The 14,850-nt window shown below is 51.1% G+C and overlaps 1 protein-coding gene across 7 annotated transcripts in view; it reads left to right on the forward strand.

Annotated features, from left to right (window-relative positions):
- The window catches only part of RAPGEF1 (Rap guanine nucleotide exchange factor 1), a 64,460-nt gene that overhangs the window by 15,694 nt on the left and 33,916 nt on the right, over positions 1 to 14,850 (forward strand). For all 7 annotated transcript variants that reach the window (XM_073640681.1, XM_073640675.1, XM_073640677.1 and 4 more), the window contains exon 2: positions 12,574 to 12,716. In XM_073640681.1, coding sequence (XP_073496782.1) covers positions 12,574 to 12,716 — 143 coding nt within the window. The remainder of the gene's footprint in view (positions 1 to 12,573; positions 12,717 to 14,850) is intronic.

Consider the following 14,850-nt stretch of genomic DNA (forward strand, 5'->3'; position numbering starts at 1 on the left):
ACAGCTCCTGAATAGCTTTGGGCTGAAGCCCCAGCCAATGCTGGGGGGGCAGCGGGACCATCGCCTACTTCTCCCCCACCAACACCAATGCTGCTCCCACCATTCACTCCACTACTACTGCCACCATTCGCAGGACCACCACTCCCATCATTCACTCCACTACTTTTCCCACCATTTGCTACACCATTACTCCCACCATTCATTCCACCACTACCCCTACCATTTGCTACACCACCACTACCCCCACCATTTGCTGCATCATCATTCACTGCACCACTACCCCCACCATTTGCTGCATCATCATTCACTGCACCACTACTTCCACCATTCCTACTACTCTCACCATCTGCTCCACCATTACTCCCACCCTCTGCTCCACCATTACTCCCATCATTCACTGCACCATTACTCCCATCATTCACTGCACCACTACTTCCATTCCCTTTACTTGTCACCCCATTACCTCTGCTGTTGTCTGCACCTTCCACAGTCACCTCCATTCCTTCCTCCCTTGTGTCTGGTGTCTCTGCACTCACACCTGCTGGGCTGGGGGAGGGGAGCACTCCCAGAGACTCCTTTCCCTGTAGCACCACACCCGTTTTCTTTTGGTTGCTGCTGGCTTTCTGCAGGTCGTCTGCTGGAGCGCCCCGCCCCCCTACTGCAGCATTTTGTTCCTTGAGCTGGCCAGACTGTTTGTTGGGCACCGCTGCCCGCCCTGCACCCACAGATTTTGGGGCCTTACTGTCCTTTTTGGGCGCTGGGGCACACTGCCCCCCTGTCGCAGCAGTGCGCCCAGTATTCTTGGCGGATGTTTTTTTCACATCCCTCCCGGCCTCCCCGGCCCCGGTGATAACCGGCTTAGCCGCAGAGGGCAGGGAGGGAAACTCCACAGAACTCCCTATGTCCGGCGCTGTGAGTACCTCCACAGCCTCGCCCCCTGCACTGTTCCCCGCACAGATGGCAGCATCGCCGGACGTCCTTCTCCTCTCCCCACCTTGCCTCCTGCTCGAGCCCACTGCAGAGCCCGTGCCTTTAGGTTTGGTGGGGTTTACACAGGAGGTGGCAGGCGCAACATCAGACATTGGTACATACTTGTAACTCACCACCTCCTGTGCAGCTCCTCCGGTCTTCTTCCTCCTCCTTTTTTTTTCTCCTCCACTGGATCGTCCTCCCCGAAGGAAAACCGCGTCAGGTCCACTGGAGACTCCAGCAGTCGGATTTCCCTCAGCAGTCCTCCTTCCTCTTCCTCCACCGACACTCCAGCCTCTGCTCTGGGAGTCCTCTGCCCTGCAGGGAGACCACTGGAACTCCGGCTCTGCCCCTCACTGGCTCCAGCACCTGGAACTCCAGTCACCTCTTCATCCTCCCCCTCCTCTTCACTAAGGACGCCGGCTGGCGGTTCTCCTGAGGTGCTTAACCCCTTCATTTCTGAGAACCGCCGCTGGTTCTTAAACCTCTCCAGGAAGGGACCTGCGCTTTTCTCAATCCCCTCCCGGAGGAGCACTAACCTGACCACCTCGTCTCTGAGGGCTTTAAACCTCTGGGAGGTCGCGGGTCTCTCCTTGTTGGACGCCCGGGTGTTCAGGATCTGGGCCTCCCGCAGCTCCTCTTTCAGCTGGGTTAGTGCTTTGCCGGCGTCCTCGTACTCTCGTAACGTGGCGACCACTCGGGAGGAGAAGTAACTTGTGGACTCGCTGGAGCTCATCTCCCCCCAGGATCTTGCTGGACTCTTGTTCCCGGTGCCCTTCGGTGCCCCGGTCTCCCTCTCTGGGCGGGCGATGAACCGTCTCGGGATTGGAGTAGGTGGGTATGTTTTTCTTCACCCTACCCGATCTCCTCACTCCCTCCTGGGCCGGTTGTTGTGGCTCCTTGTCCCCCGCCGGCATAGACCGGGGGATAGGAGGCTGGGAAGCCATGCCGGCCTCCCAGTAAGCCTGCCTCTCCCTGGGGAGAAGAGAGGCAGACGACGACCCTCCTCCTGGAAGTCCTGGAGCTCACGAGGCAGGTGCTACTCTCAGCAGGGAGAAACTGATTGTGGGCACCTGTCCTACAGTCACCTCCCCCCAGTAATGGCTGATAACAGGGAGCAATAGATTGACACTGGGTAGAATTTTTAGGTCGCCTTTAGGAGTCTGGAGAGGGCAATGTGCAGGGCCTGGTGTGTGAGCAGCATTGATTCTGCTGGAGGGCAAATGTGGCTGATAACAGAGAATAGATGCCGCTGACTCGTTATCTCGCCACTCTGATACAGTGGGGATCTTCTAGATACAATGGTAACAAACCCCCAGCTGTCAGACATGTCAGCAGCACAGATGTCTCCATTTCTGGCAGTTTGTTACAGTGTGTCAGGCGATCAGACTTCTCATAGACCTTTGTCATTTATTCACAGCTCTCGGATCAGACAGATTTTCTGGCCACCACTTTCACTTCTTTGTGCAGGGAGGGAAGTGACGCTAAGCCCCCAAAATACTCCAGAGATTTTCGTTTATAACTGGGCCCAGGACTGCTGTTCTCGGGATTCTGGGGGTCAACATGTTAGGCTATGGGTTGAACTAGATGGACTTCGTTTTTAAGGTTGAAGGAAGACTGTTACTATGACAGCTCTACATACATGTACTGTATCGCATAGGTTAGTGTGCCCCTGGGGGTCTCATGTGGCCTGGACCACCCGGTGTCACCACTTGCCTAGAGACGCAGCTGGGGGTGGTTCTGGATTGGGGGGCTGTTTCCCATATTCCGGGTCTGTTAGGCTGGGGAATGTGATGTAGCCTGTGCACTGTTGTCTGATGGAGTAGTAGTGCAGAGACCCTCCTGTCTGAGCATCCATTATGACTGTTGTGTAGAGGATGTTAGGTGGAGTAGTCCCACTAATGTGCTGTTTATTGGACTCGCTTCCCGTTAATACAGCACATTACAATGTAGAGTCGTGGGGCGGCTGCTCAGTTTCGTGTCGCTGCTGAGCTCTCTCGGCATCTGGGTGATGCGCGGGGGGAATCTGCGTCTGATATCTCAGTTCTGGCGTATTGAACGCTATAGGATTGAGTGACAGCACACTGCTGAATCCTGGAAGTATAGCCCCCTACATGTTGGCAGTCGCTGTACCCTACCACTTGTGAATGGTGGTGGTGTTGTATACATAGCAATGTACAGGGAGTGTATTGCAGTGCCTATTACCACTGTACTGACAACCTCTGTGCACCCTGCAAGGACTTGTCTGGCACTGTATATGGGGGGATAATTGCCGCACCTCTTTGTCTCCGCTGCTCCCTGCAATTTCCCCATCAGAATTTCTGACTCCTATAATTATCTCTTGTGGTGACCGCCGCGGTGCAACGCTCTGCAGGACGCTCAGGAATGTTAAGACGTAGAAAATTGTGTAAATCTGTCACGTCACAGCCGGATTGGGTCCATATTCTGGAATTATCATTTATAAAGGACCAGATATTCCAACTTCTTAAAGGGAACCTGCAATGTAGCAAAAGGAGCGTGGCTGCATCTATTGTGGTATTGTGCCTTTATGGTCACGGCGCCGACCACCAGCGGGGCTTAAGGACCCTCTAGGTCTATTGTGGCGGACCGGAGTGAAGGAGCCAGAAGGACACGTGCTGCTCTTACCCCTCTTTTTTTTTAGTATTGGGGTGCCTGCGGATCCCACCGTAGCTGTACCCCAAATATCCTGTCCATTAGGCCGTCACTATGAGCTCGCCAGCAACTATGTGGAGCTGTTTATAGTACAGATCGCACAATGCAGCTGTCGCAGCAAGCACTCCGCCAGCCGCTGATACTGTGACTCACGTCACTAGTCACACCACTAGCTGCAAAGCTTTACCATGGGTTATATTAGGAACCTTGGTCATGGATGACCGTCCTGACCTCACCCAAGTTAGTTTCTGACTGTCCCAAAACAGGCTGCATCACCAGTGACTTACTGCCGGGCTCCGCAGCTTGTCAGGATATAGGAAAGTCTGAGTATGGCATCTCTGTGCCCGGCCATAGGGCAATCGTCACTTTCACATAAGAGCGTTCTAGGCGATCAGATTCTGGAGTAAAGGACTTTAGTAAATATAATTGACAGTTATAAAGTAGCAGCGGCACAACCTAGGGGTAAGTACAAGCAAGTGCTACCATCCATTGCCCCCTGAATCTACCATCTGCTGCCATCTTCCAGCTGTGGATGAGACAGGTCTGTCCCCCTGGAGATGACTCTTATAGGGGCCTGGGGGACCACAATGCTTTTATTCCTTTAATCGGTCTCTGTGGTGCACCACTGCTGTACCACCACCATCATCATCATTTACTGCAGACTGTACATGATAGAGGTGCGATGATCCAGTAATGGTGGTCCAGTCATCGGGTGGACCCCTGGTGAGCAATCCCGCAGGTGCCATTCCTCTGGGGCCGGATCCATTATTCTGCATCTGATACTGATCTGGGTTATTTTTCCAGACAGTGCAGATATAAGAAGCGTCGTCTCCAAACATGGCGCCAGTTCTTACTTGAGACGTTGGACCGGCGTTTGGTTGCGTGTGTCCAGTCCATAGATTGTAGTGGAGAGGGGGGGATGTAATCATTTGTCATTGCCTGGCCTGTGACCTCTCCGTGAGGTGATAAATGTGGAGCCCATTGTCTCCGGCCACTCCTCTAGTTGGGATGCGAGTTCATGGCCGCCTGCATCACTTCATCAGCCTAATTAGTATTGTGTAATGACCAGGCAGCAGAGCCACAGGTGAGGGGCCCTCCTGCTTCTGCTCCGCTGCCTCCATTAGATCAGTGGCTGATAAGAGGATGCGCTGAGCGTGAAGTTCAGCCCCAGTTACACCACAGGTTTAGCCCGGCCGTTCCTGCTCACTTCTTGTTGTCGGCACGACAGGATTCCATTGGAGTTCTCCTTTAATGCTGCATTAATGCAGATGGACATTGAAATGCCTCCTTCTGCGTGTTCCTGACCTCCGCCTGCCCTTCTCTCCACCCTTGTCTTCATGTCGCTGCGTGGAGCTGTACGCAGCTCGCTGCAGACTGATGCATTAGAGGGGGTCGGTGCACATTGGGGGACGCCTTTGGCCCGCGCCGTGCGTTCCTGTACTGATCGTTCCCAGCCCAAGGCCTCTCCTCCATTACATATCACACAGCTGGAGTAGCCAATGACATCACTCCCCATTGTTTCTATGGAAACCTATAAACCGGGCTCTCTGTGCAACCTGCCTGGGATCATGTGTAAAAGTGGCGCCATCCTGTGGGTGTGTACGCTGCCCTGCGTCATGGCTGCTGTAATTCTGTGATTGGCATTCAGGGCATTGGTGCACGGACACAGCGGCGCCTGGGGGAACCATGGGGGATGTGGGCCAGTAAGACTGGCTGTTACCCTGTTCTGCTGCATGTCGCTGTCCTGCTGCTGGAATTGTCAGGACATGTTGGGAGTTGTAGTCTCACTAAAAATGGGTCGCATTCCACTGCTTCGCATCCCTCTGCATAGAAATACCCCCATTACTAGGACTGCGCAGTGCAACTGGTGCAGGCCCAGACAGATCGTAGCCAGGCCTCCAAGGCCGTCACTACAAGGCTGTGGAGTCGGTGAGCCAAACCTCCAACTTCCCGACTCCAACTCCCTCATACATGGCTCATGTTTAAGTGATACATTTACTGTAGCACAGATTCATCTCCGCTAAAAGTCTAGACCCTTAGATCAGGAATAGGACAGACATTTATAGGACATTTCATAACTTTCCCAAATTCTTATGGAAAAAATATTCCCCACAAACTGCATTGAACTACTGTACCCAATTTATTATATATTTTAGGAGTCGGAGTTGGTCCATTTTATACCGACTCCACCAAAATGGACTCCGACACAGACTCCACAGCCCTGGTCACTACTTGTCTCGGCGGCCCCCCTCTCGTCTCCTGCTAGCCGGGGCGGCGGCCCCCCTCTCATCTCCCAGCCTCTGTCTAATCTCCCCTGCTGGCCTGGGGTTTGCTTCCTCTGATTGTTCCCATTTCCTGACCGCAAACAGAGATTGTAAAAATGGCGACACATTGGTGCACAAAGTCTAGAAGGCTGCACCACTTGAATGATAGTTGGTGGTTATTTAAAACATGGAAAGTTTGTGGTCCATATCTGCGCTGCCAGCTTGTGAAGAAACGTTGGACGCCAGAAGTATGGCAGCTGGCAGCGCGGATATGGACCACAAACTTTCCATGTTTTAGTTGCTTTTCTGGTGAAATCGCCCGTGGATCTGCAGCAGCCTTTCAACCCTGGATCAGGTCAGCATATATTGATATAATGTCTGATATTTATCAACCAGATAAGATCCTATCCCTGTGCTATTTTTTTCTCTCCAGCTTTTTTTTGCAGTTGGGGGTTATTGCTGTACGACTGCAGAGTGAAGTAGATGGGGGTTGTTCTGGGCAGAGGGTGATGTCTGCACCTCCTTGTATCAGCTGGGGTGTCACCTTATCCTGGGTGGTGTCGTCACCTGACCCTCCAGCTCTGAATATTTCCCCGGTGACTCAGGCAGGTTCTTGCCTCCTTTTGGTTTTTCTTGTTTTTGCTCCGGCTCCACGTGGTGAGGAACCTGCCATCGTCCCAGCAGGTGGAGCCGATCTTGCTACTGCTTATCTTTTGTATTTAGGGATTTTACATCTTATGGGGATTTGCACCGTTCCCTATTTACATGACGAGTGAGCCAGGGTACGTCACCTCCAATTATTTATTAAGCTTTGACATTAACCTTTCCAGTGCTGGAGACTTCTCATCCTTGATCTTTCCTTCTAGGCTCCTCCCCTTAATATTTTATCTGCTTGATTTATTATCTGTTCGTTCTTGATTTAATGTAAATCTAAACAAGCAGATATGCAGTCTAAAGCATGGAGGAGAGACAGCATCAGTCTGTCTCTAATGAGACAGGCTGCCAGTTTTCTTCCTTTTTTTTGACTACCTTAGATTCCAATGGGCAGTGCAGCTAAGCTGGAGTCACAGATCGCAGCGCTGCTGTAATAGCGGCCATGGTAATTTTGGCAGGTAGACAGGTGTGGCGCTGTTTCAGGAAGACAGGAGCCATGTTTTTGTAATTCTGCATTTGCTCCTTTAGGCTATGTTCACATGTTGCATTTTTGCTGTGTTTTTTATGCAAATTAAAAGCTGCGTTTTACAGCACTGTCAAAAGCTGAGTTTTGGAAAACTTCTTTTTTGAAAATTACAGCAAGTAAATTTTTTCAGTGTGTTTTTTGCATTTCTTTCACCCACAGAAAGCAATGAGTAAGGGCAAAAAAGCAACAAATAAACATGGTCATCAGATTTTGTAAGCGCTTTTAGTGAAAAAAAAAAAAAGCAGATACAGAATGATGTGAAACCCATTTATTTTTGTGATTCCCCCCCCCCCCCCCACCACCCACGTTTAAACCAAAATGTCTTGGTCTCCTCACCTGAGCATAGATATTAGGATTAGTACAGTTTAATTAAATTAGTGATGTGTTAAAGTAATCTAAGCCTGATCATCTCAATGCCCGACCTCCTCAGTGGCCAATGTGTTAGGTAAGCTGGGCCTGACCAACACGACCCCCCCACTCCCTCCCTCTGATTTTACATTTACAATGGTGTGTTTTTTCATGAACTTTTTTGTACAGAATAGTCACTATTTTTTTAGACATAAAAAAACTTTTTCCACTAAATAATTTGATCATTAATGCTTGTATGGTGGACGCAAAGCTGAACTTTAGGATCCTGCAAAACCTGCTTTTTGTCTGCAGGAAAAAAAAGCCCCCAAAAAAGCAATGTGTGAACATAAGGTCTCTCCTGTCCTGATAGCTTGTTACAATGTATCAGTCTGGACTCCACAAAGAATACAATTGTATCACACGCTCTTGTCTGGGTAATTTCATACACTGGCAGCAAGCACAGATTTTGAAACCTCAATCTGGAGTGGGAGGACGTGAGAGGCTGGGTTTACATGCATTTACATGACACCAGAAAATAGTTCCCAGTATGCCCAGCTGTGCACTGGTAATATCACACATGTATCTGGTGCCGCTCACCAGCCTTGCCCCTCCCTTGTATCTTGCACTGTCGGATGTGACAGCTGCTTCTGCGGTCACTGAGAAGTGATATTTCGCGCAGGATTGTGGTCGGCAGCCGCTGCGCTGTCCCTCCAACTCTTCTCTGACTATTTCTAGTTGTGGTTTCTGCAAGAAGCTTCTTGACGTTACTCATGCGCGGTCCTGTCCTGAAGAAGCAGCTGCTCGCTTTGTGGCATTAACGCTCAGTCTCATCTTCATGTCTGACGCCAATAGCTGCACTTCTGTACACTACAGAAACAGCTTCTCCACAAGTGAGGTAACTCAGGATCAGTACAGGATAAGTAATGTAATGTATGTACACAGTGACTGCACCAGCAGAATAGTGAGTGCAGCTCTGGAGTATAATACAGGAGGTAACTCAGGATCAGTACAGGATAAGTAATGTAATGTATGTACACAGTGACTGCACCAGCAGAATAGTGAGTGCAGCTCTGGAGTATAATACAGGAGGTAACTCGGGATCAGTACAGGATAAGTAATGTAATGTATGTACACAGTGACTGCACCAGCAGAATAGTGAGTGCAGCTCTGGAGTATAATACAGGAGGTAACTCAGGATCAGTACAGGATAAGTAATGTAATGTATGTACACAGTGACTGCACCAGCAGAATAGTGAGTGCAGCTCTGGAGTATAATACAGGAGGTAACTCAGGATCAGTACAGGATAAGTAATGTAATGTATGTACACAGTGACTGCACCAGCAGAATAGTGAGTGCAGCTCTGGAGTATAATACAGGAGGTAACTCAGGATCAGTACAGGATAAGTAATGTAATGTATGTACACAGTGACTGCACCAGCAGAATAGTGAGTGCAGCTCTGGAGTATAATACAGGAGGTAACTCAGGATCAGTACAGGATAAGTAATGTAATGTATGTACACAGTGACTGCACCAGCAGAATAGTGAGTGCAGCTGTGGAGTATAATACAGGATGTAACTCAGGATCAGTACAGGATAAGTAATGTAATGTATGTACACAGTGACTGCACCAGCAGAATAGTGAGTGCAGCTCTGGAGTATAATACAGGAGGTAACTCAGGATCAGTACAGGATAAGTAATGTAATGTATGTACACAGTGACTGCACCAGCAGAATAGTGAGTGCAGCTCTGGAGTATAATACAGGATGTAACTCAGGATCAGTAATGTAATGTATGTACACAGTGACTGCACCAGCAGAATAGTGAGTGCAGCTCTGGAGTATAATACTGGATGTAACTCAGGATCAGTACAGGATAAGTAATGTAATGTATGGACACAGTGACTGCACCAGCAGAATAGTGAGTGCAGCTCTGGAGTATAATACAGGAGGTAACTCAGGATCAGTACAGGATAAGTAATGTAATGTATGTACACAGTGACTGCACCAGCAGAATAGTGAGTGCAGCTCTGGAGTATAATACAGGAGGTAACTCAGGATCAGTACAGGATAAGTAATGTAATGTATGTACACAGTGACTGCACCAGCAGAATAGTGAGTGCAGCTCTGGAGTATAATACAGGAGGTAACTCAGGATCAGTACAGGATAAGTAATGTAATGTATGTACACAGTGACTGCACCAGCAGAATAGTGAGTGCAGCTGTGGAGTATAATACAGGATGTAACTCAGGATCAGTACAGGATAAGTAATGTAATGTATGTACACAGTGACTGCACCAGCAGAATAGTGAGTGCAGCTCTGGAGTATAATACAGGAGGTAACTCAGGATCAGTACAGGATAAGTAATGTAATGTATGTACACAGTGACTGCACCAGCAGAATAGTGAGTGCAGCTCTGGAGTATAATACAGGATGTAACTCAGGATCAGTAATGTAATGTATGTACACAGTGACTGCACCAGCAGAATAGTGAGTGCAGCTCTGGAGTATAATACTGGATGTAACTCAGGATCAGTACAGGATAAGTAATGTAATGTATGGACACAGTGACTGCACCAGCAGAATAGTGAGTGCAGCTCTGTGGTATAATACAGGATGTAACTCAGGATCAGTACAGGATAAGTAATGTAATGTATGTACACAGTGACTGCACCAGCAGAATAGTGAGTGCAGCTCTGGAGTATAATACAGGATGTAACTCAGGATCAGTAATGTAATGTATGTACACAGTGACTGCACCAGCAGAATAGTGAGTGCAGCTCTGGAGTATAATACTGGATGTAACTCAGGATCAGTACAGGATAAGTAATGTAATGTATGGACACAGTGACTGCACCAGCAGAATAGTGAGTGCAGCTCTGGGGTATAATACAGGATGTAACTCAGGATCAGTACAGGATAAGTAATGTAATGTATGGACACAGTGACTGCACCAGCAGAATAGTGAGTGCAGCTCTGGGGTATAATACTGGATGTAACTCAGGATCAGTACAGGATAAGTAATGTAATGTATGGACACAGTGACTGCACCAGCAGAATAGTGAGTGCAGCTCTGGAGTATAATACAGGATGTAACTCAGGATAAGTACAGGATAAGTAATTTATGTACACAGTGACTGCACCAGCAGAATAGTGAGTACAGCTCTGAGGTATAATACAGGGTGTAACTCAGGATCAGTAATGTATGTACACAGTGACTCCACCAGCAGAATAGTGAGTGCAGCTCTGGAGTATAATACAGGATGTAACTCAGGATCTGTAATGTATGTACACAGTGATTGCACCAGCAGAATAGTGAGTGCAGCTCTGGAGTATAATACAGGATGTAACTCAGGATCAGTACAGAATAAGTAATGCAATGTATGTACTGTAAGGTAACGCTATTCATCACGCTGGGGGGGCACTCGCTTCACCGGGTCAATTAAAGCACACATGCAACATTTTCCGGTAATTCACAGTCCAGCAGTTTATTACATCTCATAAACCGCTCAACATCTCATAAACCACTCATAACATAGTCCATCTCAGTGGCTCGCCGACATGTTACACATGTATTGTCCAAGAGTCTTTCCAGTGACAGACATGCCCACTTGGCTCCAGATACAGCCTTCAGCAAGGTACAGCAACAATATTCACTTATAGCGTCGATTTACCTTTGCCGGGTCGTAGCTCTTCTGTCAGCTCGGTTCTGCCACAGCTGAGGCTCTAAGGCTTACCAGACGTAGTCTCCAAGCTACGTACCTTCAAAGGCTACTGGTATCTCAAACACAGGGGGATCCAGCCTCTGCCTTCCAGGCTAGTGGAGTCCCACACAGGGACCAGGCCTCTCGCCCTCCGAGGCTACTGGCATCCTAAACACAGGGGGATCCAGCCTCTTTCTAGTGGCCTCGCCGGGCCTCTCTTTCTAGTGGCCTCGCCGGGCCTCTCTTCCTAGTGGCCTCGCCGGGCCTCTCTTTCTAGTGGCCTCGCCGGGCCTCTCTTTCTAGTGGCCTCGCCGGGCCTCTCTTTCTAGTGGCCTCGCCGGGCCTCTCTTTCTAGTGGCCTCGCCGGGCCTCTCTTTCTAGTGGCCTCGCCGGGCCTCTCTTTCTAGTGGCCTCGCCGGGCCTCTCTTTCTAGTGGCCTCGCCGGGCCTCTCTTTCTAGTGGCCTCGCCGGGCCTCTCTTTCTAGTGGCCTCGCCGGGCCTCTCTTTCTAGTGGCCTCGCCGGGCCTCTCTTTCTAGTGGCCTCGCCGGGCCTCTCTTTCTAGTGGCCTCGCCGGGCCTCTCTTTCTAGTGGCCTCGCCGGGCCTCTCTTTCTAGTGGCCTCGCCGGGCCTCTCTTTCTAGTGGCCTCGCCGGGCCTCTCTTTCTAGTGGCCTCGCCGGGCCTCTCTTTCTAGTGGCCTCGCCGGGCCTCTCTTTCTAGTGGCCTCGCCGGGCTTCTCTTTCTAGTGGCCTCGCTCTCTAGTGGCCTCGCCGGGCCTCGCTCTCTAGTGGCCTCGCCGGGCCTCGCTCTCTAGTGGCCTCGCCGGGCCTCGCTCTCTAGTGGCCTCGCCGGGCCTCGCTCTCTAGTGGCCTCGCCGGGCCTCGCTCTCTAGTGGCCTCGCTCTCTAGTGGCCTCGCTCTCTAGTGGCCTCGCTCTCTAGTGGCCTCGCTCTCTAGTGGCCTCGCTCTCTAGTGGCCTCGCTCTCTAGTGGCCTCGCTCTCTAGTGGCCTCGCTCTCTAGTGGCCTCGCTCTCTAGTGGCCTCGCTCTCTAGTGGCCTCGCTCTCTACCTCTGTTTCAAAACCACCAGGATTTATATATCCTTCTGTGTGCACAGGACCTGTGATGATGTCAGTCATGTGATCAGTCACCTGAGGGAGAGGTACATTGGTCAGCCAGAACACACCCCCTAGACCATTAGAGTAATGCCGCAAGCCGCTGCATTACAGTACACAGTGACTGCACCAGCAGAACAGTGAGTTCAGCTCTGGAGTATAATACAGAATGTAACTCAGGATCAGTGCTGTAATGTTTGGACTTACAATGAATTATCAGTGATGCTAGAGACATCTGGTTGTAGACTATTGTGGGAGTGGGTAATGTAATTTTCATTTTTGTTGCTCGTCTAACATTCTCCCACCTGTTCTTCCTTTGCAGACAGTCAGCGTTCCCACCTCTCCTCCTTCACCATGAAACTGAAAGACAAGTTCCATTCCCCTAAAATCATCAAGAGGACTCCCTCCAAGAAAGGCAAGTCAGCCGACCTCACGGTGAAAACAGAGGAGAAGCCCGTTAATAAGGTAAATGCTGCATTGTAGGAGCACCCCTTTATGTGTAACATCTGACACCCCACCCCGAACCTTCTCCCCATCATGTTGCGGCTCTTTCTCTTGGTGCCGCCGGGGATCGCTCCTCCTGTACAGTAACTGGCACATGTTGGGGCAGACGTGCTGCCGCCTGTGCGGCCATCATGTTGTGTAATACGGAGGCCTTATTGTCATCTGTCAGTGTCTCCCTGCCGTGATATCTCGCGATGACTTCCCAATTTACTCTCACACCCTCTTCTGCTGCTTGAACCACTTTGGTCCGTGTGGTCTCATCCTGCAGGAGGGCGACGTGAGCTGCTGACACCTGCAACAAGCTGCATGCTATCCCCTGCCACCACCGCACCTCACAGCTGTACTACAAGCCGCATGCTATCCTCTGCCACCACCACACCTCATAGCTGTACTACAAGCCGCATGCTATCCACTGCCGCCACCACACCTCAAAGCTGTACTACAAGCCGCATGCTATCTATCCCCTGCCACCACCACCACACCTCATAGCTGTACTACAAGCCGCATGCTATCCCCTGCCACCACCGCACCTCACAGCTGTGCTACAAGCCACATGCTATCCCCTGCCACCACCACCGCACCTCACAGCTGTACTACAAGCCGCATGCTATCCCCTGCCACCACCTCCGCACCTCACAGCTGTGCTACAAGCCGCATGCTATACCCTGCCACCACCACCGCACCTCACAGCTGTGCTACAAGTCGCATGCTATCTCCTGCTACCACCACACCTCACAGCTGTACTACAAGCCGCATGCTATCCCCTGCCACCACCACACTTCACAGCTGTACTACAAGCCGCATGTTATCCCCTGCCACCACCACACCTCACAGCTGTACTACAAGCCGCATGCTATCCCCTGCCACCACCACCACACCTCACAGCTGTACTACAAGCCGCATGCTATCCCCTGCCACCACCACCACACCTCACAGCTGTACTACAAGCCGCATGCTATCCCCTGCCACCACCGCACCTCACAGCTGTACTACAAGCTGCATGCTATCCCCTGCCACCACCACCACACCTCACAGCTGTACTACAAGCCGCATGTTATCCCCTGCCACCACCACACCTCACAGCTGTACTACAAGCCGCATGCTATCCCCTGCCACCACCACACCTCACAGCTGTACTACAAGCCGCATGCTATCCCCTGCCACCACCACCACACCTCATAGCTGTACTACAAGCCGCATGCTATCCCCTGCCACCACCGCACCTCACAGCTGTACTACAAGCCGCATGCTATCCCCTGCCACCACCACCACACCTCATAGCTGTACTACAAGCCGCATGCTATCCCCTGCCACCACCGCACCTCACAGCTGTACTACAAGCCGCATGCTATCCCCTGCCACCACCACCGCACCTCACAGCTGTACAAGCCGCATGCTATCCCCTGCCACCACCACCGCACCTCACAGCTGTACAAGCTGCATGCTATCCCCTGCCACCACCACACCTCACAGCTGTACTACAAGCCGCATGCTATCCCCTGCCACCACCGCACCTCACAGCTGTACTACAAGCCGCATGCTATCCCCTGCCACCACCACCGCGCCTCACAGCTGTACAAGCCGCATGCTATCCCCTGCCACCACCGCACCTCACAGCTGTACTACAAGCCGCATGCTATCCCCTGCCACCACCGCACCTCACAGCTGTACTACAAGCCGCATGCTATCCCCTGCCACCACCACACCTCACAGCTGTACTACAAGCCGCATGCTATCCCCTGCCACCACCACACCTCACAGCTGTACTACAAGCCGCATGCTATCCCCTGCCACCACCGCACCTCACAGCTGTACTACAAGCCGCATGCTATCCCCTGCCACCACCACCGCGCCTCACAGCTGTACAAGCCGCATGCTATCCCCTGCCACCACCACCGCACCTCACAGCTGTACTACAAGCCGCATGCTATCCCCTGCCACCACCAAACCTCATAGCTGTACTACAAGCCACATGCTAACCCCTGCCACCACCACACCTCACAGCTGTACTACAAGCCGCATGCTATCCACTGCCACCACCGCACCTCAAAGCTGTACTACTAGCCGCATGCTATCCCCTGCCACCACCACACCT

Source organism: Phyllobates terribilis, unplaced genomic scaffold (assembly GCF_046119375.1).
Source record: "Phyllobates terribilis strain yellow unplaced genomic scaffold, ASM4611937v1 Scaffold_7__3_contigs__length_470593459, whole genome shotgun sequence".
NCBI lineage: Eukaryota > Metazoa > Chordata > Amphibia > Anura > Dendrobatidae > Phyllobates > Phyllobates terribilis.